Genomic DNA, 23,256 nt, shown 5'->3' with positions numbered 1-23,256 from the left:
CTCCCACAGAGCAATGGAGGGAAGTGTGCTGTGGAGACAGCAAGTGACATGCAGGCCACAGCAGCCAAAACAGGTGCTTTGGGAAAGGTCCTGACAAGGTACTGGAGGTGTGGGCTACTCCTGCTCACACTGTACGGCGTACCGAGCACTGGTGGGCTCAGGAGCGCAGCTCCACAGGGAGCCACCAAGGGGCATGCTCCATCTGTCCAAGTTCAAGCCGCGTGTGCTCACTGAGGGACTAGAAACACTGAGCCCTTGAGGAGCTGCAGCAGCTAAGCACAGGCTGGTTCTCATTCAGCCCTGGCATTGAACATCTGCAGTCTCCTGCGTGGCCAAGGAGAAAGACTCCTGGTGAAGAAGAAAGCTAATGACGTGTCTGCCCACCCTCCTCCTGCACCCCAGTCCTCTCCCACCGGGTGGTCCCGGCGGCCTCTGGTGCCCCTGCCGGACATACCCGGTACTGCAGCCGATGCCGGCGTCCGGTCAGGTGCATGTCCCTGGCGTTGCGGTCATTGAAGCTGCACTCGCAGAGCTTGCACCGGAAGCGAATCACCTTCCCCTCCTCGCTGCGCACCTAGGACAGAACACGGCTCAGCCGCCCACTGGCCAGCCCTAACACCCTGGAGGATTCTGGGCACCAAGACACCCAGGACACTGGTCCTCCTAGTGGGGCTGGCAGGAGCCCAGGTTCTGCCCCTGGCCTGGTCCCCTCCTCCCCCAGCTCTACCCCAGGACAGAGTCCACATCCCCATCATGCTCTGTGGAGCGCCAGACACTTTCTTTGGTCTCCATGACTTCTGTCTAATGCCCTGTCACAGCGGCAGGCCACCACAGCTGGCTCCAGCGGCTGAGACAAAGTGCAAGGCACAGAAGCACCCTGCACACACCCACACAGGTGACATCTGGGCATGCAGGTGCCACGGAGCCAGCTGTGAGTGGAAATGGCTCTGCACAGGGCAGAAGCTTGTGAAGAAACCGTCTGCCCTGGGTGTCTGCAGTGACGGGAAGGGCTGTCCTTGGGCTGGCAGGTCCCAGGACCTCAGGGTGGAGGGAGCTGGTTGATTCTTTCAGGAAAGGCCAGGGTGTGGAAGCCAACTGAGGTGCAAGGTGCCACAGCCTGGCCTGCTGGGTGACAGGGTCCTGGTACCCTGACAGGCTTTCCTGCCCCCGGCCCTCTTAGCACACCCTGAAGGAAAGTGGACATGAGAAGAGGCTGGTGAGTCTCGGGCCCGTGGCCCTGCATGGAGCTCACTCACCTCCTCCACATACTCTGTGCCCACTGGCTCCATGTCCCCATAGGTCCCTGGAGCTTCCCCAGGCCCTCCCCTGGTGGCCTCTGCCTTGGGGTGTGGTGGTCTCCTTTCTCCGGGTCGGCTGTGTGCTGTCTGCAGTTCAGGTGGCCCTGCCAGAAACCATGACCAGCTGCAACCCACGCTCTCCCCACCTCTTTCCCACAATGCCCCAGGAACCTGAAGCAGAGGAGCAATAGCCCCTCCTTCCTCTGGAAGATCTCAGCGGCAACATGGAGCCGTGCAGCCACAGAAGGGCAGGTAGAATGTCCAGGCTACATGGGAACAGCTCAGAGCAAGGAAGCGAGGTGCTCCGCAAGTGGCCACTGTCTGTCTGCTGAGGGCAGGTCACCTCATGGAGCTCCCAAGGACAGTGGCTTTCTAGTCAAAATAAGTTTTCACAGAGCTGGTGGTGCACACCCTGCTCATAAGTTTGAGGCAGGAGGATCACCAGTTTCAGGTCACCATGGGCCACACAGTGAGATCCTGTCTCAGAAACAAGAGATGGCCAGGGTGGCACCTGTCTTTAATCCCAGCAACTGGGAGGCAGAGGCAGGAGGATCTGAATTCAAGGCTAACCTGGGCTACAGAGTCAGAAAGAACTCTGACAGCCAGGAACCCTGGAAATCCTGTCTAAAAAAAACCGAAAAACAAACAAAAACACCCCAAAAATATCTAAAAGCTGGGGGCATGGCCAGGGTGTAGCCCCACCTAGAATCCCCAGTGAGGGGCTGGGGGCGTGGTCATCTGCTCACATATAGGGAACTGGAGAGACCTGTACCCTTGCGTGAAGCTGTTGATCCTTTGGCTGGTGCTGGCCGGCCTGAGGTGTGTGAGCTGTAACTGCCGTGAGCTTCCTGCTTGACTGAGGTTTCAGGGGTGCTGTCCGAGCCTCTGGTGTAGGTGACACTCTGAGGCGTGGGCTCAGAGGGAATGGGCTTCCCTAGCCTGGTGTGCAACTTGAAGACCTGCAATGGACCCCACAGCCCTCAGTCAGGAGCGAGTTTGGAAAACAGGGCACTTCACACCGAATTGGCTACTGGAGGGAATGTGGGGGCCGCACCCTGGTTTCTATACTCTGTGGGAAACTCCACGCTAAAACACCTCCCGGAGCCACCTCCTGCTTGCAGTCCCATTTCTCAGCTGTGGCACCTCTTTCTCTCGACCACCTGCGCTGGCTCCCACTGAACGTCGTCTACCTCCAATGCAGCCAGCTCTCTAGCTCCCCAGCTGTAGCCTGTGAGTGTGTGCACGAATACGTGATTTGGGGGACCCCAGCTGAGACAAACGCAAACACACTCATGCCCTGGGTTCAAACTCTAGCCACAGTACCACTGCCTAAGGTCGCTGCCTCCAGCCACATCAGAACAGGCTCAAAGGCTCAGTCAGCATGCCCCCCCCAGGTGCCCTCCCCCCACACCTGCATGTGCTCAGAGCTCACAGCAGGCTTGGGAGGCTCATACCTTCTGGTGCCTGGCTCCCCTCATGTGAGCTGCATAGGCATCCGCCCCGGTGCAGGACACAGCACAGAGGCCGCAGTGCAGGCTCTGGGCCCCTCGTGGACCTCCGCTGGGCTGTGTGCCTGTCCTCTGAGCTGCCTGCTTCTTCCTGTGCTTCTGTCCTTCCAGGTGATCCCGATAGGTCTGGAACAGAGCGAGGTGGCCTGGGTGACCACACAGTCATCATCTGCAGGCTGCAGAGCTGGCTAGTGGGAGCTCAGAGGGACACAGGACCCCTGCTTCCTCCAACACTTATGCCCAAGAGAGGTATTAAATTACAAGAGTCAGGCTGTATCACCGTCTCCCTTCCCTGACCTAAACTCCAACCAGGTTCTTAAGAAAATATTTACCAAGGGTTGGGTGGTTTGTCTGGGAACAGGGGGCTGCCACCGAACAACACCTGGATTTCCAGGCTGGGGCTGAAGTTTGTGACAAAGGGCTGAGTTTCATCCCCAGGACCTCAGGAGTTAGATGTGGGGTTGTTGGCCTTTCCTCTGAGGCAGGGGCATCGGGAGTTCAAGGTCATCCTCAGCTCAGTTGTGAGTTCAAGGCCAGTCTGGGGTACGTGAAACCCTCCTTAAAACAAAACAACTAAAAAACAAACAAACAAAGAAAAAGATAGATGCTGGGTGAAGTCAGGGGTTAGAGCAAAGCTCCAGGGGATCCGACCCCTGCCTAATGGACAGGCACACGTAGAGGCACAAACTCACATGGAGAAAAGAAACGCAACTGAAAACATGAGCATGGAGAAAAAGCCCCTTCGGAGCTGACGCAGAGTGCGGCACTTGCACACGTGTGAGCCTTGATCTCACAGAGCTCTCACAGACGAGCAACCACAACTGCAGATCAGATGCACATCCGGGCGTCAGTGCCCACAGGGTCTGACAGCTCAGCCCGTGTGAGTGAAACAGGCTCGGGTCTTAGAATCATGAAAAACAGGCCAGCCGCAGCCCATGCGGCCCAGTGTGGCAGCGGGCGAGTGACAAGGGCCCCAGAAACACACAGCATGCCTGCACCACCGCTGACTCGGGGTAAAACTAAGAAGGTGCTGAGGCCGGAGAATGGCAGGCTCAGAACAGCCTCAGCCACCGGGAGACGGCCTCAGCGTGCTCTCTCCTCTCTCCATTGTGTCTGCGTATGTGTGTGTGGGTGCATGTGTGGTATGTTTGTGTAAATCTGTGTGTGGTGTGTGTGTCAAGACAATCGTTCTGTGGTCACCTCTCAGTGCTTTCTTTCTTCTTTTTTATTTTATTTACTTTGGTTATTTCAAGACAGGATTTCTCTGTGTAACAGTCCTGGCTGTCCTGGAACTCGCTCTGTAGCCCAGGCTGGACTCGAACTCAGAGATCCACCTGCCTCTGCCTCCTGAGCGCTGGGATTGAAGGTGTGCACCACCACCCGGCCCTGCCTCTGTTTTTGGAGGGTGACACTAAGCTGCCCACTGCTATGCTGACCTGCGGCCCGGCGCAGCTGACCCTGCAGACCTCACAGTAGTGCATGGAGGGTGGCCGGGGGCCCGCCTTGGGCTTCGGCAGCCTGTCCAGGAATGGCAGCGCGTCGCTGGTAAAGCTGGGGTCCCAGGGCCCGAGGCCTGGGCCACCCCAAGAGTCCGAGCCCACAGGAGCCATTGGGGATGTCTGTTGCTTCTGCAGGACCCGCTGATACTTCAGTGGGCGGTCTGAGCTGTGGGTGCTCGGGCCTAGGAGGGCAAGAGACAGTACACTCAGCCAGGCTTACCCAGAGCAGGGAGGGGACAGTCACAGGGGGTCAGCCTGTGACCTCCCATGGCCCCCAGCTGCAGCTCTGCCAGAACGCAAGGAAATTTTAAACCTGAGACTGGAGCTGGCAAGATGGCTCAGCGGATGATAAAGGCTCTTGCGGCCAAGCCTGCTGACTTGTTCCATCTAAAAGAGCACTCCCTCGGGAAGCTGTCCTCTGCCCCCCACATGCGCTAGATGCATGCGGTAACAAGTAAATGTCACAGACAAAAAGACACAAGACTGCTGGCTGGCTGGTGATGGTCACAACTTTAATCCCAGCACTCGGAGGCAGAGGCAGGTGGATCTCTCTGACTTCAGGGCCAGCCTGGTCTATCAAACGAGTTCCAGGACAGCCAGGGCTACAGGGCTACACAGATAAACCCTGCCTCGAAAAGCTAAACACCAAAACAGAAAAAAGAAAAAAATAAAACCTAGGACTAGGGTCTAGCCAGAAGGAGCCCCGCATGGTCTGGTCCAGCCCAGGGCTGTCGTGTCTGTGCTGAGTGCTGGCTGGGATGTGGCCCCTGTGATGGCCATGGCCATCCCTTCAGAGGACCCCGACACTCACCTGGTCGGCAGAGAGGGGCTGCAGCTGGCTGCTCTGCTGTGTCCTCACAGCTCCTGGGCACCTTTGACTCTCGGCAGCTGTGACCACCCTGCTGGAGCATTCCATGGGACAGGAAGAGAAAAGGAAACAGCTCAGTGAGGTGAGTGGGACAGAGGGGGCAGTGGGGTGGGACACGGGGGCAGTGGGGTGGGACACACTAGGGGCAGCGGGGTGGGACGCTGGGGGCCAGCGGGGTGGGACGCTGGGGGCCAGCGGGGTGGGACGCTGGGGGCCAGCGGGGTGGGACGCTGGGGGCCAGCGGGGTGGGACGCTGGGGGCCAGCGGGGTGGGACGCTGGGGGCCAGCGGGGTGGGACGCTGGGGGCCAGCGGGGTGGGACGCTGGGGGCAGCGGGGTGGGACGCTGGGGGCAGCGGGGTGGGACGCTGGGGGCCAGCGGGGTGGGACGCTGGGGGGTCTCTGTGGTGAGACATGGGAGGGGCAGTGCGCAGGCGGCAGCTTTATGGTCTGAACCCTGGTCATGAAGTGTGTTTTGATGAGACAAGCTCTCATAGTCCAGGCTGGCCTCGAACTCCCCACACAGCCAATGGTGACCTTGGATTTCCTCCTCCTCAGGAGCTGCCCCAGGCCTGGTTTACATAGTACTGGGGATGTACCCAACAATCTTGTGTGTTGGGCGTGTATAATGCCCACAGACTACAGGTCAGTCATTTGTTTATTAATCTGTTGCGTGTAGCGTGCACATGAGCATGCAGGGGCATACCACAGCCCACACGGAGGTCAGAGGACAGTCTGTGGGGTCACTTCTCTCCATCTACCACGTGGGACCCAAGGATCAAATTCCGACCATCAAATTTTTTTATTTATTTTTTTGAGATGGGTTTTTTGCATCTTTGGAGCATGTTCTGGACCTTGCTTTGTAGACCATGCCGGCCTTGGACTCACAGAGATTCGCCTGCCTCTGCTTCCCAAGTGTGCCACCACCACCCAGCCCCGGTTCTCAAATTCAGTCACAGTGTCTTTCCCCGTGCCCAGCCAGCCAGTCCTACTGCTTTATTTATTTAATTTTTTCAGACAGGGTTTCTCTGTGTAGCCCTGGCTGTCCTGGAATTCACTCTGTAGACCACGCTGGCCTCAAATTCACAGAGATTCGCCTGCCTCTGCCTCCAGACCTGGACCCTAGTTTTGCTTTTTTTGAGGCAATATCACCCAGCCCAGGATGGACCCAACTCCCTACACACATGGGCCTGTGTCAGCACGGTAGGTCTGAGACATTGTTTCAGTGGCACTAACACAGGACTGAGGAATCAGGAGGGAAGAGCCCTCACCACAGACGGCGGACCCTCCTGTGACAGGTACAGCCTCATCACAGACGGCAGACCCTCCTGTGACAGGTACGGCCTCACCACAGACGGCGGACCCTCCTGTGACAGGTACGGCCTCATCACAGACGGCAGACCCTCCTGTGACAGGTACGACCTCACCACAGACGGTAGACCCACCTGTGACAGGTACAGGCTCCACAGACAGGGTTGTGCACGGTACTCGAGCCTGCGTCTCTGTGACCTATCGACTCTGCTGCCCTTCAGAGCCACCCAGGGCTAAGACAGCATCCAAAGGTCACCAAAGCCTCCAAGATTACCAGGTACGCCAGAGCTGCACCAGTGTGACCGACTTCCTCCCAAGGCCCCCATCTCAACCTTCCTGCTTACATCCTGTTAAAACCTCATGAAACCCCAGTGCTGATTCAGGACCACCTGGCCCAAAACTCTTCTCAGTGTGGAAGCCAGGAGCCCAGGTTGGTCTGAGTCAAGGCACCACAAGTGTTGGCTACATGAGTCAGGGATGAGAGACAGGGCAGGAGCGGTGATGGGGGAGGTGACACAGTGGCCCCAAGTCCTGGTACCCCCATAACTGCTGTCTGCTGGAGGGGATTCCCTCAGAGCCTTGCAGGCTCCTCCCGAGGCCACTGCCTGGCTGGCGCCACAACTCTGTCCATCTCAGTGTCTCTAGAAATCCCCTCCTTGGGAGGTGTCAGTGTGGTGGCTCCTGTCACCGCAGAGCAGGTCCTGTCCCTAGAAATGCTGATGTCAGGGACACCATGGATGTCCCATTCAACACACATTTCCTTGTGGTGTCAGAGCACCGGTCGCTCACACAGAGGACCCGGGTTCAGTTCCCAGCACCCTCATGGCAGCTCATGACCACCTGTGACTCCAGCTCCAGGGGCTAACAGCCTCCTTTGGCCTCTGTGGGCGCTGCACACACGTGACGAACAGACACACATGCAGGAACTCACTTACACATGTAAAAAATGAACTAAAATCTTGTTGCATGAAGTGGTGTTGCAGTACCTGGTGGGTAGATGCAGCCGCGGCCACAGGGACAGGACCTGGGGGCCGGCTGCTGGACTCGGAGTCCTGGCTGGCGTGCGGCTGAGTGGCAGGGGCCAAGGCCCGGCTGGTGGTGCTCTCTGTTCCGGGGGTAGATTTCATGGCATAGCTGGGCCCAGCAGCCGGGACAGGAAAAGCCGAGGATGGCTGGGTGCTGGAGCCCCGGAACACAAAAGGCAGAGGGGGTTAACTGGGTCTCCACGGCATACGACCCCCAAGCAGGTGCTTGGCCACAGACGACTCTCACGTCCCTGGAGCTCACACTAGCTGGACGGCCTGGCCAGCAGGGGCACAGAGGTATGTGCCGGCACACCGACACTGCAGATGAATGTTGGGAGTGAACGCGGGTCCTCACACTGTCTAGCAGGTGCTCTGACAAACTACGCTCTCATCTCCCCCGTATGGCTCCATAGCCGCAGTGACAGCCCAGGAAACCCAGGTGGGTGGAAGTTCTCGCAACCAGGCCTGGTGGTCAGGCCTGGCTATCCCTGCTATTCTGGAGGCAAAGGCTGGGGGCTGGGAGTTCTAGGCTTGCCTGGGCTACCGTGAGTTGTGTTTTTTAATTTTATTTATTTTTATTTTTATTTTATTTTATGTTTCGCTTGCATTACCACTTGTGTGCCTAGTGCCCGCAGAGGCCAGCAGAGTGCCAGGCTCTGTCACTGAAGGCAGAGATTGTGAACCACCCTATGGTTCCTCTGCAAGTGCAGCCGCTGTATTCCAAACACCTCTCAGCCCCTGATCTTCCTTCCACCGGTGCCTGTATTGCTGTCTACCCAGCGACCAACAGCACGGATGGCCACCAGGTACAGCTGTCCATCCCAGGACACCTTCCGGGGAGACTGTTAGTTCGCTCCACAGAGGAGGCTTCTACGTCCCCAGTGCTGGGAGGGTCTACTAGCCACGGAGCCCAAAGACTCCTTCGTGCTAATGTGTGCTCTACCCACCAGGGGCCTCGAAGGATCGCGGCCACGACACCAACATTCCTCAGTGTCACTGTGAGTTCCGAATCAGTAAAAACTGGGGTCACAACTGAGGGTTCCCAGGCGCTAGTTCACTGGGCCCCCTGAGAAGTCAGAGGTTACCACCACAGTGAGCGCATCTAGGACTCAAAAAACTGGACCTGGCTTAGAAGCTGCCAGAAGGGTGGCAGGTGACAATCAGCAGGCTGGGCCGCCTGGAGGGGCGTGGCCCTGGGGATGGACAGGAGGGACACCTGCTTTCCTGGGCAGTTTCGTGTTAACCTGACACAGACAGTAGTCATCAGAGAGGAGGGAGCCTCAGCTGAGAAAATGAATGCCTCAAGATCAGGCTTCACACGAGCCTGGAGGACATTTTCTTAGTTGGTGCTCAATGTTGGAGGGTCCCACCGGCTGTGGGTGAAGCCTCCATGGTGTGGTGCTCCCTGGTGTGGTGCTCCTGGGTTCTACAGAAAGCAGGTTGAGGAAGCCATGTGGAGCAAGTCAGTGAGCAGCCCCTCCGTGGCCTCTGCAGCAGCTCCTGCCTCAGGATTCCAGCTACTTTCAGTGAGGGCAGTGATGTGAGACCCTAAGCTGAATTAAAAGCCTTCCTTCCCAACCACGTTTGATGACAGCATTTCATCACCTAGTAACCTTGGCTAAGACAGAAACTGGTGCCGGTGCTGGGGTTGCTGAGACAGACCTGGCTGGGTTCTGGGGGGGACTAGGGGAGGCACGGAGTGCTCACCACCAGAGGACAGGGAGGTCCCTCACACAGATGGCACCAAGAGAGGCACAGCTGCTGGAGGCCTGTGAAGTTCAGAGGGGAGCAAAGACCCTGTGGGCCATCTGCAGTTCTGAGTTAAGAATCTGTGGTCAGCTGGGCGTGTTGACCACGCCTTTAATCCCAGCACTCACGAGGCAGAGGCAGGCAGATCTCTGTGAGTTCGAGGCCAGCCTGGTCTACAGAGCTAGTTCCGGATCAGGCTCCAAAGTTACAGAGAAACCCTGTCTCGAAAAACCAAATAATTTTGCGGGCGGTGGTGGCACACGCCTTTAATCCCAGCACTTGGGAGGCAGAGGCAGGCGGATCTCTGTGAGTTCGAGTTCAGCCTGGTCTACAGAGCTAGTTCCAGGACAGGAACCAAAGCCACAGAGAAACCCTGTCTCGAAAAACCAAAAAAAAAAAAAAAAAAAAAAAAAAAAAACCAAATAATAATAATAATAAATGTTCCTGGCCTGTTGGAGCTAAAGAATTAGCTGTGATTAGCAAGGAGCCAGCACCACCAAGGTGAAATCGTCTGGGACAAGTGTCCTCAGAGCACAGAGAAGCTGTGTTCCAGAGGTGGCAAGGCTGTACCTCACACTGGTACCATGATAGGCCGGGAGAGGGCACTGGTGAAGGCGTATGCTCAGTGGCAGTTGACCAAAGGAGCCATGCCGAAAAGCTGAGGCTTGGCCCCGCGAAGAGAGCCTCTGAGAGGCTGCAGCAGAGACCCCAGTGCTGTGGAGATGCCCATAGCATGGGATGAGCACCAGGAATGGGGGGAGGGGGAGAGTCAGCTGGAGCCTGGACGACAGGCTGTGTGCTCTGAAGAGGGCCTACTGGACGTGACCCAGGCCCGTGGAGGAGCCCAGAAGATGGTGAGTGGATCCCAGATATTTGGACATTGAATTATTTGCACTGTTGCAGTTTGGTTTTATCTTGTTCCGACGGTTACTGTGCTTGGTTCTTTCCTCTTGGAAAAAGAGCTTAATTTCTTTTGATTTTACAGGATCCCACAGTTAAGACTTTGAATTAAAAAAAAAAAGACTTTGAATTTTTAAAGTGATTTTGGAGTTTTACAGAGGCTTCAGATTTTATTTATTATAATTGTTGTTGTTTTTCAGAACAGGGTTTCTCTATGTAGCTCTGGTTATCCTGGAACTCCCTCTGTAGACCAGGTTGGCCTCAAACTCAGAGATCTGCCTACCTCTGTTTCTCAAGTACTGGGATTAAAGGCGTGCGGACCGCTACTGGCTCAGAGACCAGATATTTTTAAAAAATAGATTTATTTATTATATATACAGGATTCTGCCTGCATGTACACCTGCAGGCCAGAAGAGGCCTCCAGATCTCATTACAGATGGCTGTGAGCCACCATGTGGGTGCTGGGAATTGAACTCAGGACCTCCAGAAGAGCAGTCAGTGCTCTTAACAGCTGAGCCATCTCTCCAGACAAATCAAAGGACAGGGTAGAAGGTGCCGCCTGGCTGGTGACCTGCACCCCATGGCACCCCATGATCTGGGGTGCTCCCCATTGGAGTTGGGCTCCCCAAGTAGGAGGCGCTGCGCTGCGCTGGTCTCTGGAGGCCAACTTTTCCTGAGCCGAGGGGCTCGGCCTTGTCCCCTTAGGGGCTGTGTCCGGGTGATGCAAACAGCTGACATTGAGGAGAGGGGTAAAAATACAGCTAAGCGATGAACAGAGGTGTCAGGGCTCAGCTTTCGCTTTTCTCTAACACAAAACCAGACGGAACCAAAATGAAATTCCTTCTGACCTCTGCAGCTCAGAGGCCGGGCTTTTCCGCCTGCCATGTGCCATGCAGTGGTCTCAGTACCTGGCACCCAGCCATGCATCACTGTGGCAGGGATTTAGGTTCTGGGCTGGGGGTGGGGGTAGTCTAGCTTTGCTCTCCTGGCTGCGAGAGGCCGAGGTAGCCACAGCACCTCCTCCAGAGCATGCGCAAACCAAGCCGGGGCCCTCTCCAGAGCACGAGCAAGCCAAGCCGGAGCCCCTTCCACGCTGAGCATCGTCGCCCAAGGCCTAGGAGGCCTGCATTAGTCTTCCTTCTCTTCTTTTCTTACCCAAATGTGGGGAACTAATCGCAGGCCTTCATAGGGCAATGAAGGGGCAGCTCTTGTTGCAGCCGTAATTCTCATAAGGGTTGTTCAGGGCCACAATTAGTGAGCAACGGGGCTGGTGGTCCTGGGTTCTAGAAAAAAGCAGGCTCAGGAAGCCAGGAGGAGCAAGCCAGTGAGCAGCATCCTCCATGGCCTCTGCATCAGCTCCTGCCTCCAGGTTCCTGTCCTGACTTCTTCAGTGATGACCAGTGGTGTGGACGAGTAAACCGGAGAAACCCTTTCCTCCCCAGCTTGCTGCAGGTCTTGGGCCATAACAGAGGACCACTTACAGGAGTGAGCCAATCTTTCAGCCTGAGTCCCAGGGACTGACCAGATTCCAGCTTCGGCAGCAAGTCCTTTTCCACACTCTCTCCAGCTCGTGGCCGTGGTGTGTCATCACACAAGAACCCTACCAAGATACCTGCTGATGGGGGAATGTGTCCCTAGCCTCAGCCCCCCAACTCCCAACACTGTCCAAGTTGACTTGCAGTGACCGACTCATTTGTTCATTTATTTAGAGACGAATTCTCCCTAAGCTGCTCAGCCTGGCCTCATTGAGCTGTAGCTCAGGCTAGCCTTGAACTCCAGACAGACTCCCCCCCACCTCAGTTTCTCTCCCCAGGAGCTGGGGCTGGAGGCCTGTGCTATCCGGCCCATACTTTTACTGAAGAACAGAGCCTCACTTCATCCTGCCTACCTGGGTCCCCCTTGGACACCAGAACCCCCAATCCATACACACCTGAATGGTTCCCCATCCATCAGGGACTAGAACTTCCCCCTTCGTCCCCATCTGGAGGATCCCCCATCCATTAGACAGCAAAACCCCACACTCCATCCCCGTCAGAAGGGTCCCCATTTTTAGACAGCAGAACCTCAGCCTCCATCCCGGTAGAGGGTCCCCCATCAATTAAACACCAGAACCCCCACCCTCTCTCCGCTCCGGAAGGTTCCTCAAGGTCTCAAGTCCTCTCTGAGGTCAGCCCCCCCCCCCAGCTGTCCTCCAGTCCCCACCCTCCACGACCCAGGTCTGTCCTCTCAGGGTCCCTGCCCCGCCCTCCCGCGGACCCCAGGGACCGTCGCCCCGCCCAGAGCCCGCCCCGCTCCCCGTGACTCATGACCGCGTCCCGCAGGGTTGGGGCACCCAGCCGCACGCGGGGCTCGTTACCTGGACGACGGGCCGGCGCCCTGCGCGAGGCCGGAAAAGCCGCTGGCCGCCATGTCTGCGTCCTCCCCGAGCCCGCGGGAGTGACGTCACGGCCGTGCCCCCCGACGCACCGCCCGGGCCCCGCCCCCGCGCGAACCTGCCATCCCTACCCCCTGAGCGCCTCCGTCTGGCCCCGCCCACGTGCCAAGCCCCGCCCTCCTGGGCCCAGCCTCCCTGACCTCTGAGGGCCTTCTCTTGTTCCCTTCAGAAGCCCCCTGCTCAGCCTGCTTGCCCTGGTCCCCTGTGATGATGAGAGGACCCACTATGCGCCCCGGGGACCCGACTCCAGATGTGGAAGTCTGCTGGCAAGCCGCTCACTTACTGGTGCACATCTCCAGCCCACGTCCGCAGAGAGGGCACACGGGTGGCACGTGACACCCCCCCCCCCCGTCCTGAGCGCCTGTGGCTTCCAAAACCCTACCTAGGCGAGGAGCCCCACGTCTTCCTAGAAGGCAGGGAGGCTACAGCAATTTCTCTGGTTTATGTATTTTCTTCTTTTCCTATTGTGCCCTTGATTTCTGCCCCTGCAAGTCGCCAACCACGGCAGACATTCACACGGGTGGTTGTTCGGGGACTTGTTCTGGAAGGGTGCGCACTGATTTATCCCTACTGAGGGAAACACAAAATGGAGCATTACTCAGCCCAGAAGAAAGAGGGAAACCTGGAGACATGCTCCAACGGGGATGGGTGGCCCTTGAGAACAGCACGTCAGCACCCTGAGCCAGACCCAGAAGGACGCACAGCCAGCGAATCCGCCCTCACAGGTCAGTTGCAGAAAGTCGGAAATCCGAGAGCGCGGGCAAAGGGCCTGTGGCAGGAGGAACTTAACGTTCTCATAGGATGCAGGGAAGAGCCTCGGAGGTCTATGAGGGTCATGGAGGAAAAAAGAAGTACGACAGATTGACGGGGTGGGGGTCTTAAACCCCAAGCATGTATTCTCTCATATTTTGGGGGACCAAAGTCTGGGCAGGATCCGCTCTTTATAGACTCAGGGAGGATCCGTCCCTGTGGCTTTTTACCTTCTGGAAACTATTGACAGTTTTCATGAAACCATCATCAGTTTAGCCTCCATCTTCCCAGGATCTCTGCCCCTCACTGGGGATTCTAGGCGGGACTACACCCTGACCACGCCCCCAGCCCCTCACTGGGGATTCTAGGCGGGGCTCCACCCTGACCACGCCCCCAGCCCCTCACTGGGGATTCTAGGCAGGGTTCCACCCTGACCACGCCCCCAGTCCTCTTTACATTTTAGTGGGGCGGGCTGTGTGCCAATGCGCGTGCGGAAGACAGCCGCTGACGTCACGCGTCTTCCCCAATGGTTCTCCCCAGGCTCCTTCTGCAGGTACACACAGTCACGCTGGAATCCTGGCCCCTGCTATTTCTCCTCACGCTCGCAGAGCAAGCGCTTTACCCACTGAGCCATCCCCACGAACCCCTCTTCTCACTTCTGAGATGGGGTCTCGCTCAGGCTGACCTTAGCCTCACTCTGTAGTCCTGCCTGACCTCGAGCTGCAATCCCCTGCCTCAGGGCACTCAGCAGTTGAGTCCAGGATGCAAACTCTAGTCTTCCCTCAGCAACTAGAATTCCTCTGGAAACCTGCAGGGGGCGCAGTTCCCGCGGCAGCGCAGACCCAAGCCATCTAAAACAACCAGCTAGGTCCGCGGCACCCCAAAACCCAGCTTCATCCTGGCTTACCCCTGAAGGGGGATCTGAAAACCTCCATTTCTCTGCCCTCAAAGATGGTTTCAAGGGCGCCTCCCCCAGGCCCCGCAACCAAAGAACCCCGCAGGCTCCCCGCCCCCACCCCGTAAGGAAGGATGCAGGCCACGGCGGTTTGTTCATTTATTTTCTCTCTTGTTGTGATTTTGCATAAGTGCGACGCACCATTTCCGCGGATTTTTTTTTTTTTTTTTTTTGCACCTGCTCAGGACGTGGCTGGGAGATATGCTTTTCCCTCAGCCAATCGGGAGAGGAGGATGCGAGCAGGGGGGCTGGAACTGTCTATCAGGCCTGGGCCCGCCCCCTGCACACAAAAGCAGCTTCCTTCACTATCTGGGGGCAGGCAGAGCCTCTGTCATCCGGGAAGGGGGAGAGCCAAAGCCGCGCAGGCCCGGGGCTGCGATGGCGGGGGACACGGAGACCGTAGGGGGGAAGGGGTGCTGCTACTGACCCGGGCACCCCCTTCTCCAGCGGGGCCGGGGAGCTGGGGTGCCGCTGGCCACGTCGCCCTGGGTGACCTTCCTTGGATGTGAACCTACCCCTGAGCATCCTTCCGCCAGGCCCCGGCCTGGGTACCACCCGCGAGATGCCCGCCTGCATCCGCACCCAGCCCGCCTTTGTGTCTCAGTGACGGCGCGGAGCCGCCGCCGAGGTGAGTGGGCCTTTAGCACTCTGGCAGTGTAAATTGTCTTTTTCCCCCCTGCTGGCAGCCCAGCTGGAGGAAAGGTTTATCCGGGAGACGCTGGCGGCTCCCGGAATGGCTGCTGCGATGGGGCGAACAGCCGGGGCTTGATCCTAGGTGGAGAATGAAGAGCCCCAAGGATTAAAACCCCAGCTCCGAACCGGAGCATCCTGGGGGCGGTAAACCTCCCATGCGGTGTCGGGTGTTTTCTATTTATAACCCTGACTGCGGGCATGGAGACATCAAAATTGCATATACATTGAAAAGGACAGATTTTTAGCAGTAGCTATATGGCCAGGGAAGGAACCTGCGCTGTCTTTCTGGAGTTGCCAGGGATTTCTGGTCCCCCGCTGTGGCCAGCGCCCAGGAGACCCACCACACCCTGTGTTTGGAAGTGTGTAGAAGGGGTCCTTCCCCTTTCCACCCGGCTTGGCTTGGCAGGAGGGACCGGTGTCCCTCTCTGCGTAGACACAATGGACTGGACTCAGCTGCGCTGGAGGAGGCCTGGAACACACAGGGGGAGTCGTGTTTTCTCCCGCACTGTGTGTGTCGCTCCTCCATGAATGGGTGATGACATTCCAGTAGGCCCGCCTTCCCTCGGCTCACACCTGCAGGCCCACCACCGGCTGGGCTGCGGGAGACACACCCCGGTCAGCAGCTGCAGATGGCTTGGTGATCACTGACAGCTGGGACAGGCAAGTGGCCCTTGTCTCCGGATCAGGGAACAGATTAGGGATGGCCTCCCGTGACCGGACCCTGGTATCCTGTTGTTAAGATTAAAAAAGGGAGGAGGACCATAATTTCACAGATGTGGCCCTGTGGGTGCCGAAGTTTGGTCTGGGGGGCGTCCTTAAGTTGCGTGTGGGGTGTGTGTGTATCGTAACACTGGCCTCTAACACAAAGCGTGTCCATCCATCAGACAGTCTGGGGAGTCCACACAGCACCCGGATGGAGCGCAGGATGGTAACTGCTGGCCAAGCTTGATTCCCAGCACTGGCAGAAAAGCCTAGTGCGGTGGCATCTGGGAACCCGGAGCTGTTGCCATGCCGACTATGCTCCCTGGAACTCCGCATACTGTGCACACACCCCACACACAGGCAGAACAGGTGATCAAAGTTGGGCAAGGTGGTGCACACCTTGAACCCCAGCTCTTGGAGGCTGAGGTGGGAGAGCCAGGGTTATCCAGACACACGCATGCACACATGCGCACACGCATGCACACAGGCACGTGCGCGCCTGTAATCACAGCCTGACCCCAGACATACAGGCAAGCAAAACACACACACACACACACACACACACTAAAGTTGGAGGACAAAAAAGTAATCCCATACCTGGGGAGGCAGAGATTGGGGGTTCTGTGCTTAGCTTCAAGTGTAGAGAATGACCTCTGACCTCTATTGGCATATACGTACCTGCGAATACATAAACAACTGGTTTTTTTGGAGTGAGGGAACCAGGGGTGATAGGCTCGGAGGACACCCTGAGAGGCCATTTGTAGATGAAGTATGGCGGTCAGGACACACGCTGAACTCCTGGTTGTCTCTTCCACTTTGTGGGTCCTTCCAGCTTGGTGGAAGCCGCCCTTTCAGCAGCACGGGACTGGAAGGGGGGGTGGACTGGAGCAGGTAGAAGCAAGTGAGAGAGCAGCCCCTCTCTGGAAGTGACTATCACAACGCGGAACGTTAGTCCTGATACGCATTCGTACAAAAACGCCTGCACTTTTTCTTTCTTTTTTTTAAAAATTTCCACCACAGTTGAGATGCGAGGAAAAGAAAGGAGATTGGGTCAGCTTGGTTCCAGGGCTGCTTTAGAGAAGGTGGGCTTGAGAGATCTCAGCGGAGGGGGTCTGTGTCTGGGGGCTCAACTCCAGTTAATGCGCAGGCCGGGGCGTCCCCTTGTGTGTCCTCCTGCCGTGGGATGGCTCGGTCATACAGGCAGACGGGTGTCATAGGTGGTGGCTGTAGCCATGGCTGTCTAGATCACTCTGTCTTTTCTTCCTCAGATCCTCTTCTGAGGTCAGCCAAGCTTCCAGCCGCCCTCTCTTTCCAGCTCCCATGGGGACCACGGAAGCCACGCTGAGGATGGAAAACGTGGATGTGAGGGATGAATGGCAGGACGAGGATCTGCCCAGGTGAGGGCGACAGCGTTCCTGTTATTGGGACTCAGGCTCCCAGCAGTTTCCACAGATGCTGATGGAGACTTCTGACACCTCTTCCTTCAAGACTCCCAGACAGTGAATTCCTGTAGCCAGGCTGGGAGTGATAACCTGGCCTCGCAGTCCAGCTCCCACAGAGGAGGCTGGAGAATGAGTTCTGGTCAACCTGGGGTGCAGAACAAGACCCTGTATCGAAAGGAAAATGGAGGGACGTGGTCAGGGCGGAGCCCTGCTTAGAAGCCCCCAGCGGGGGGGGGGGGCTGAGGGCGTGGTCAGGGTGGAGCCCCGCCTAGAATTTCCCAGTGAGGACTGGGGGCGTGGTCAGGGTGGAGCCCCGCCTAGAATTCCCAGTAAGTGCTGGGGGCGTGGTCAGGGTGGAGCCCCGCCTAGAATTCCCAGTAAGTGCTGGGGGCGTGGCTCTTCTGAAAGGTATCTTTCTATATTCCTGAACCATCCTTTCCAAGGGAGAGCTGAGTTGAGGCATCACTGTCTTGATCTGATGGCGTTTTATTTTTCTTCTTTTCTCTCAACCCCCTTGACTGAACCTGCCACCTGCATTCCTCCTGCTGCGTGGCTCCTGGGGTTTCCACAGACCTCTTCCTGAAGACACAGGGGTGGGGCTGCTGGACGGCGCCGCGGAAGACTCCTCCTGTAAGCTTACAGAGTGCACAGAAATGCGAGTTTGTTTTCAGGATGCAGATGGTTGTCCGGGGTTGCATGCAGGGTGGGGCGTCTAGCAGGGGCTGTCATGAGAGGCTCAAAGGGGTAAGAGAACACCCACATGAAGACTGCGCGGCTCTTACTGTGTGTCCTTTATCCGGTTTCCCGTTGTCTCTGTGCTTCTAACCCTGAAGAAGTAAATGAAGGTAATGCACTTCCATTCAAGAAGCTGGATGGCTGAAACCGGGGGTGGCTCAGTAGGTAGCGCATTTGCCGTTCTGCTCTAAGGACCTGAGTTCAGATGCCCAGAACCTCAGGGCGGGGGAGGATATCAGACATGATGGAGTCGTTTGCAACTTTAATACTGCAAAGGAGGATGCCTGGTACTCTCTGCCCCTGGGCTGCTTTTATCAGTGATCGTCAGGGTCAGGGAACGAGGTGGAGAGGGACTGCGGAGACACCGGAGGGCGCTGCTCTCTGTACTTACACATACCGTACACAAACCTTTTCACTTAGAAAAATACGTATTTAAATTTGTGTCTGGATATGTGAGGAGTCCAAGAGGCAGGGGGGTTGCCGGAAGTTCCAGGAAAGCCTCAGTTGTGGAGACAGACCTTATGATTAGGCCAAGTTCTAGGGATGACGAGCTCCTGAGGCCAAGGACGATTTCTCCAGCAGACACTTGTCAGCATTGACCGCCAAGGTCCTGCGTGTGGCCTGCTTGTAGAAGCAGACCTAATTGTGTGCCCATGTCACGGTGACATGCCCCTGTGTGTGTCTTCCTTCAGATCTCCCCTCCTCAGTGCTGTCTAGTTCTTGGGCTGGAATTTAGAATTTAATACTGAGGCATTCCAATGGCCCCTCACTGGGGGAATTCTAGGCGGGGCTCCTCCCTGACCACGCCCCCACCCCTCACTGGGGGAATTCTAGGCGGGGCTCTACCCTGACCACGCCCCCAGCTCTGTTTTTTACATTTAATTCATCAGGATCTTGCTAATTGTCCTTCTTGCATACTGAACTCATCCTGTGCTCTGGTTGGCCTCAAGGCATGGCAATCCTACTCTCTAAGACTCCCATCATGCTCAGCTAAACAGTTACCCTGAGGACACAGTGGGCGACTCAAACTCCAGCCGAGGCTCCTTCCCCGTGCAGGGAACGCCACACCCCATCCCGTCCATCTTAGAGCCCCAAACGTCATAGTCTATCCCAGCACCAAAGGGGAGATTTGGTCCTCAGCCAAGCGTTCGAGGCCTGAGGTGATGCTGCTGGCACGAACCTGTGCACACAGTACAGTGACCTCTGGAGGGGCCAGCACGGGGTCCTTGGAACACAGAGACCTGTAGTTGGCATTTACTTAGGGCTGGCGATCAGTTCCAAAATAAAGACACAGAGACTTATTAGTTATGAATGTTCGCCTTCGTTTAGGCTTCTCCCACTAATTCTTTTAACTTAATTTAACCTCTTTCCACTCATTGACATTTTGGAGCAGGGTTCTTTAGACAGGGTTTCTCTGTAGCTTTGAAGCCTGTCCTGGAACTAGCTCTTGTAGACCAGGCTGGCCTCGAACTCATAGAGATCCACCTGCCTCTGCCTCCCGAGTGCTGGGATTAAAGGTGTGTGCCACCACCGCCCAGTTTACCTTTCCTTTATGCTGTATGGCCCACTTTCCTGCTTCCTCCGTTTCTGGCTGGCTGGTCCCTGGTATTTCCCTGGCATCTCTTTTTCTTTCTCCCCCTGCAGCCTAAATTTCTCCTCCTACTTACTCTGCCTGCCTGGAAGTCCCATCAATACCTCCTTCCTATCTATTGGCCATTCAGCTTTTTATTAAACCAATCAGGTGCCTGAGGCAAGCAAGGTAAAACAGCACCACATCTTTACAAGATTAAATGAATATTCTACAACATTTTCACCTTTTGTCTAAATAAAAAAGGTTTTAACTGTATCGGAGTAAGACAATAAGACAAATATCAAGCAAAAACTGCATTCACAATGTCCAGTCCATTTGTATTTGGCAAATTCAAAGGAAATACTCCACTATGGGTCCTCTTGGTGCACTCACAGTTGTGTGTCTAAGCCACTTTCTATCCTAACCTGTATTACAACCCTAAACCATCTTTTCAGACCTCAAAACATTTTCACAGATAAACAATTTAAGCTTTTATGTTTCTTAACCTCATCAACTTTGTATCTCTTATGTAAGTTTGTTTTCTGAATTTCCCAACAAGGAAAGCTGTAAATGTAACTGCATAGTCTTCACTCTATCAGAGACCCAAGAAGGATATAATATTACCTGAATAAGTAGGTTATTTATTGCACAGAGCAAGCGACTTCCAAAACTTTAGAGATGACATGTTGCATTATGTTTTACTCTTTTGGCTTTTGGGGGGGTTCCACCACCCAGCTCCCAAATAAATCACACACGAAGGCTTAGTTATGCCTGTCCTGCCTGTTTCCAGGCAGCTTCTCTTATCTTACATTACCCCCACCAGCTTTTCTTCTGGGCTTTTACTTCTGTATATCTTTTTTCTTTCTTTCTTTCTTTCTTTCTTTCTTTCTTTCTTTCTTTCTTTCTTTTTCTTTTTTTGATTTTTGAGACAGGGTTTCTCCGTAGCTTTTGGTTCCTGTCCTGGAACTAACTCTTGTAGACCAGGCTGGCCTCAAACTCACAGAGATCCGCCTGCCTCTGCCTCCCGAGTGCACCACCGCCCGGCTACTTCTGTATATCTTACTTTCCTTCTTACTCTGTGGCTGGCTGGGTGACTGGTGCTGGCCCCTAGTTCCTCTTTCTTCTCTCCTCCCATATTTCCCCTATCCCTGCTGCTCCACCTGTTCTTGCTCCTGCCTCGCTATTGGTCATTCATCTCTTTATTAGAGCCATCAGGCTTATTAGACAGGCACAGTAACACAGCTTCATGGTGTTAAACAAATGTAGTATAAACAAAAGTCACACCCCTGAAAATAATATTCCCCAGTAGTGACAGGACAGCTGGCTGCTTGGACAATCACCCCAAGTTTTCTCTGTAACATTGGGATATCCATCTTCTGTTTATGGGTCTCGAATATCTGACCGCTGTTTACTGTAAAGCAAGAATTTTGAAGAACGGTCTCACCTTGTTTTGGCAAAGTTTGGTAGTTACTTTTTTGTGTCCTGTATGTCCAGTTTGGCCAACATACTGTCAGCAGTCGAGGCAAGGGCAGTTTCTTGTCCAGTAACCAATTTTTGCCATAAAGAAATCAGACTCCATATGGAGGTTCTTAAATGTCCGTTGTCATAAAAAGTCATTATGTTATTTTTTTTTAATATTTATTTATTATGTGTACAATATTCTTTCTGTGGTACGCTTGCAGGCCAGAAGAGGGCACCAGACCTCATTACAGATGGTTGTGAGCCACCATGTGGTTGCTGGGAATTGAACTCAGGACCTTTGGAAGAGCAGGCAATGCTCTTAACCTCTGAGCCATCTCTCCAGCCCCTCATTATGTTATTAAAACAACTTAAATACCATATTCTGAAGATCTCTGAAATGTTTGAAGATGACCCATCTATCTAAAATATCTCTGTTTGACCTTGAAAAGATCTCTAATATGACAGTTTAATTGTTACACATGACTGACTACTACCCTACATTTCTTAATTATTCTAAACAGTTTGTAATAATAGCTTTCAAGGACTAGAATTTTATATTACATTTTTAAATGAGCTACATACATACAATACCTTAGAAACATATATTCAGTATAACAAAAATAACCTTAAATTTGCATCAACATACAAAAATCCACTCAATTGTAAAATATTTGAGATGAATAGTTGCCTTTTTTTAATTGAGTATTTTTTATTGATATTTATTGAGCTCTACATTTTTCTCTGCTCCCCTCGCTGCCTCTCCTTTCCCCCTTTCAACCCTCCCCCAAGGTCCCAATGCTCCCAGTTTACTCAGGAGATCTTTTCTTTTTATAGTTTCTACTTCCCATGTAGATTAGATCTATGTAAGTCTCTCGTAGTGTCCACATTGTTGTCTAAATTCTCTGGGATTGTGGTTTGTAGGCTGGCTTTCTTTGCTTTATGTTTAAAAACCACTTATGAGTGAGTACATGTGATAATTGTCTTTCTGTGTCTGGGTTACCTCACTCAAAATAATGTTTTCTAGTTCCATCCGTTTTCCTGCAAAATTCAAACTATCATTATGTTTTTCTGCTGTGTAGTACTCCATTGTGTAATGTACCACATTTTTCTTATCCATTCTTTGATCGAGGGGCATTTATGTTGTTTCCAGGTTCTGGCTATGACAAACAGAGCTGCTATGAACATAGTTGAGCACATGTCCTTGTGGCACGATTGAGCATCCATTGGATAAGGACCCAAAAGTGGTATTGCTGGGTCTTGAGGAAGGTTGTTTCCTAATTTTCTGGGAAATCCCCACACTGACATCCAAAGGGGCTGTTCCAGCTTGCATTCCCACCAGCAATACAGAAGTGTTCCCCTTTCCCCACAGCTTCTCCAGCATTGGTTGTCATCAGTGTTTTGATCTTGGCCATTCCTACAGGTGTAAGATAGAATCTCAGAGTTGTTTTGATTTGCATTTCTCTGATGACTAAGGATGTTGAACATCTCCTTAAGTGTCTTTCAGCCATTTTAGATTCCTCTGTTGAGAGTTCCCTGTTTAGGTCTGTGCTCCATTTTTTTTTATTGGATTATGTGATCTTTTGGTGTCCAATTTCTTGAGTTCTTTGTATATTTTGGAGATCAGACCTCTGTCTGATGTGGGGTTAGTGAAGATCTTTTCCCATTCTGTAGGCTGTCGTTTTGTCTTGTTGACCGTACCCTTTGCTTTACAGAAGTTTTTCAGTTTCAAGAGATCCCGTTTATTAATTGCTTCTCTCAGTGTCTGTGCTGCTGGGGTTCTATTTAGGAAGTGATTCTCTGTGTCAATGTGTTCAAGTGTACTTCCCACTTTCTCTTCTATAAGGTTCAGTGTGGCTGGCTTTATGTTGAGGTCTTTGATCCATTTGGACTTGAGTTTTATGCATGGTGATAGATATGGGTCTATTTTCATTTTTCTACATGTTGATATCCAGTTATACCAGCACTACTTGTTAAATATACTTTATTTTTTCCATTTGATATTTTTTGCTTCTTTATTAAAGATCAGGTGTTTGAAGATGTGTGGATTGATATCCGGGTCTTCTATTCGGTTCCATTGGTCCTCCTGTCTTATGCCAATACCAGGCTGTTTTCAGTACTGTAGCTCTGTAGTCAGGGATGGTGATGCTTCCAGAAGTTCTTTTATTGTACACGATTGTTTTGGCTATGCTGGGTTTTTTGCTTTTCCATATGAAGTTGAGTACCGTTCTTCCGACGTCTTTGAAGACTTTTTCTGGGATTTTGATGGGCATTGCGTTGAATCTGTAGATTGCTTTCGGTAAGATTGTCATTCTTTTTTTTTTTTTTTTTTTTGGTTTTTCGAGACAAGGTTTCTCTGTA

General features: G+C 53.9%; 2 protein-coding genes across 10 annotated transcripts in view; one reads left to right on the top strand and one right to left on the bottom strand.

Annotated features, from left to right (window-relative positions):
• LOC130875466 (megakaryocyte-associated tyrosine-protein kinase) overlaps window positions 1-12,748 on the bottom strand; it is a 29,800-nt gene extending 17,052 nt beyond the window's left edge. For 3 of the 9 annotated variants that reach the window (XM_057771310.1, XM_057771312.1, XM_057771318.1), the window contains exons 1-8: window positions 12,513-12,587; window positions 7,469-7,661; window positions 5,117-5,207; window positions 4,243-4,487; window positions 2,753-2,932; window positions 2,071-2,257; window positions 1,257-1,402; window positions 455-574 (exon numbers count right to left, since the gene is read on the bottom strand). In XM_057771310.1, coding sequence (XP_057627293.1) covers window positions 455-574; window positions 1,257-1,402; window positions 2,071-2,257; window positions 2,753-2,932; window positions 4,243-4,487; window positions 5,117-5,207; window positions 7,469-7,661; window positions 12,513-12,565 — 1,215 coding nt within the window. In that variant the 5' untranslated portion in view covers window positions 12,566-12,587. Of the gene's footprint in view, window positions 1-454; window positions 575-1,256; window positions 1,403-2,070; window positions 2,258-2,752; window positions 2,933-4,242; window positions 4,488-5,116; window positions 5,208-7,468; window positions 7,662-11,637; window positions 11,757-12,512; window positions 12,588-12,730 lie in introns of those variants that run through there. The other 6 variants (XM_057771313.1, XM_057771314.1, XM_057771311.1 and 3 more) reach the window with 6 other exon arrangements.
• Window positions 12,749-14,614: 1,866 nt separating this feature from the next.
• Window positions 14,615-23,256, top strand: part of LOC130876495 (caytaxin) — a 29,826-nt gene continuing 21,184 nt past the window's right edge. Inside the window, exons 1-3 of the mRNA XM_057773063.1 lie at window positions 14,615-14,923; window positions 16,959-17,087; window positions 17,704-17,762. Of these exons, the coding sequence (XP_057629046.1) occupies window positions 17,011-17,087; window positions 17,704-17,762 (136 nt within the window). The 5' untranslated portion in view covers window positions 14,615-14,923; window positions 16,959-17,010. The remainder of the gene's footprint in view (window positions 14,924-16,958; window positions 17,088-17,703; window positions 17,763-23,256) is intronic.

This window comes from Chionomys nivalis, chromosome 6, assembly GCF_950005125.1.
Source record: "Chionomys nivalis chromosome 6, mChiNiv1.1, whole genome shotgun sequence".
Lineage (NCBI taxonomy): Eukaryota > Metazoa > Chordata > Mammalia > Rodentia > Cricetidae > Chionomys > Chionomys nivalis.
Note: the sequence above shows the minus strand (reverse complement) of the source record. Positions and strands in the feature narration are given on the sequence as shown.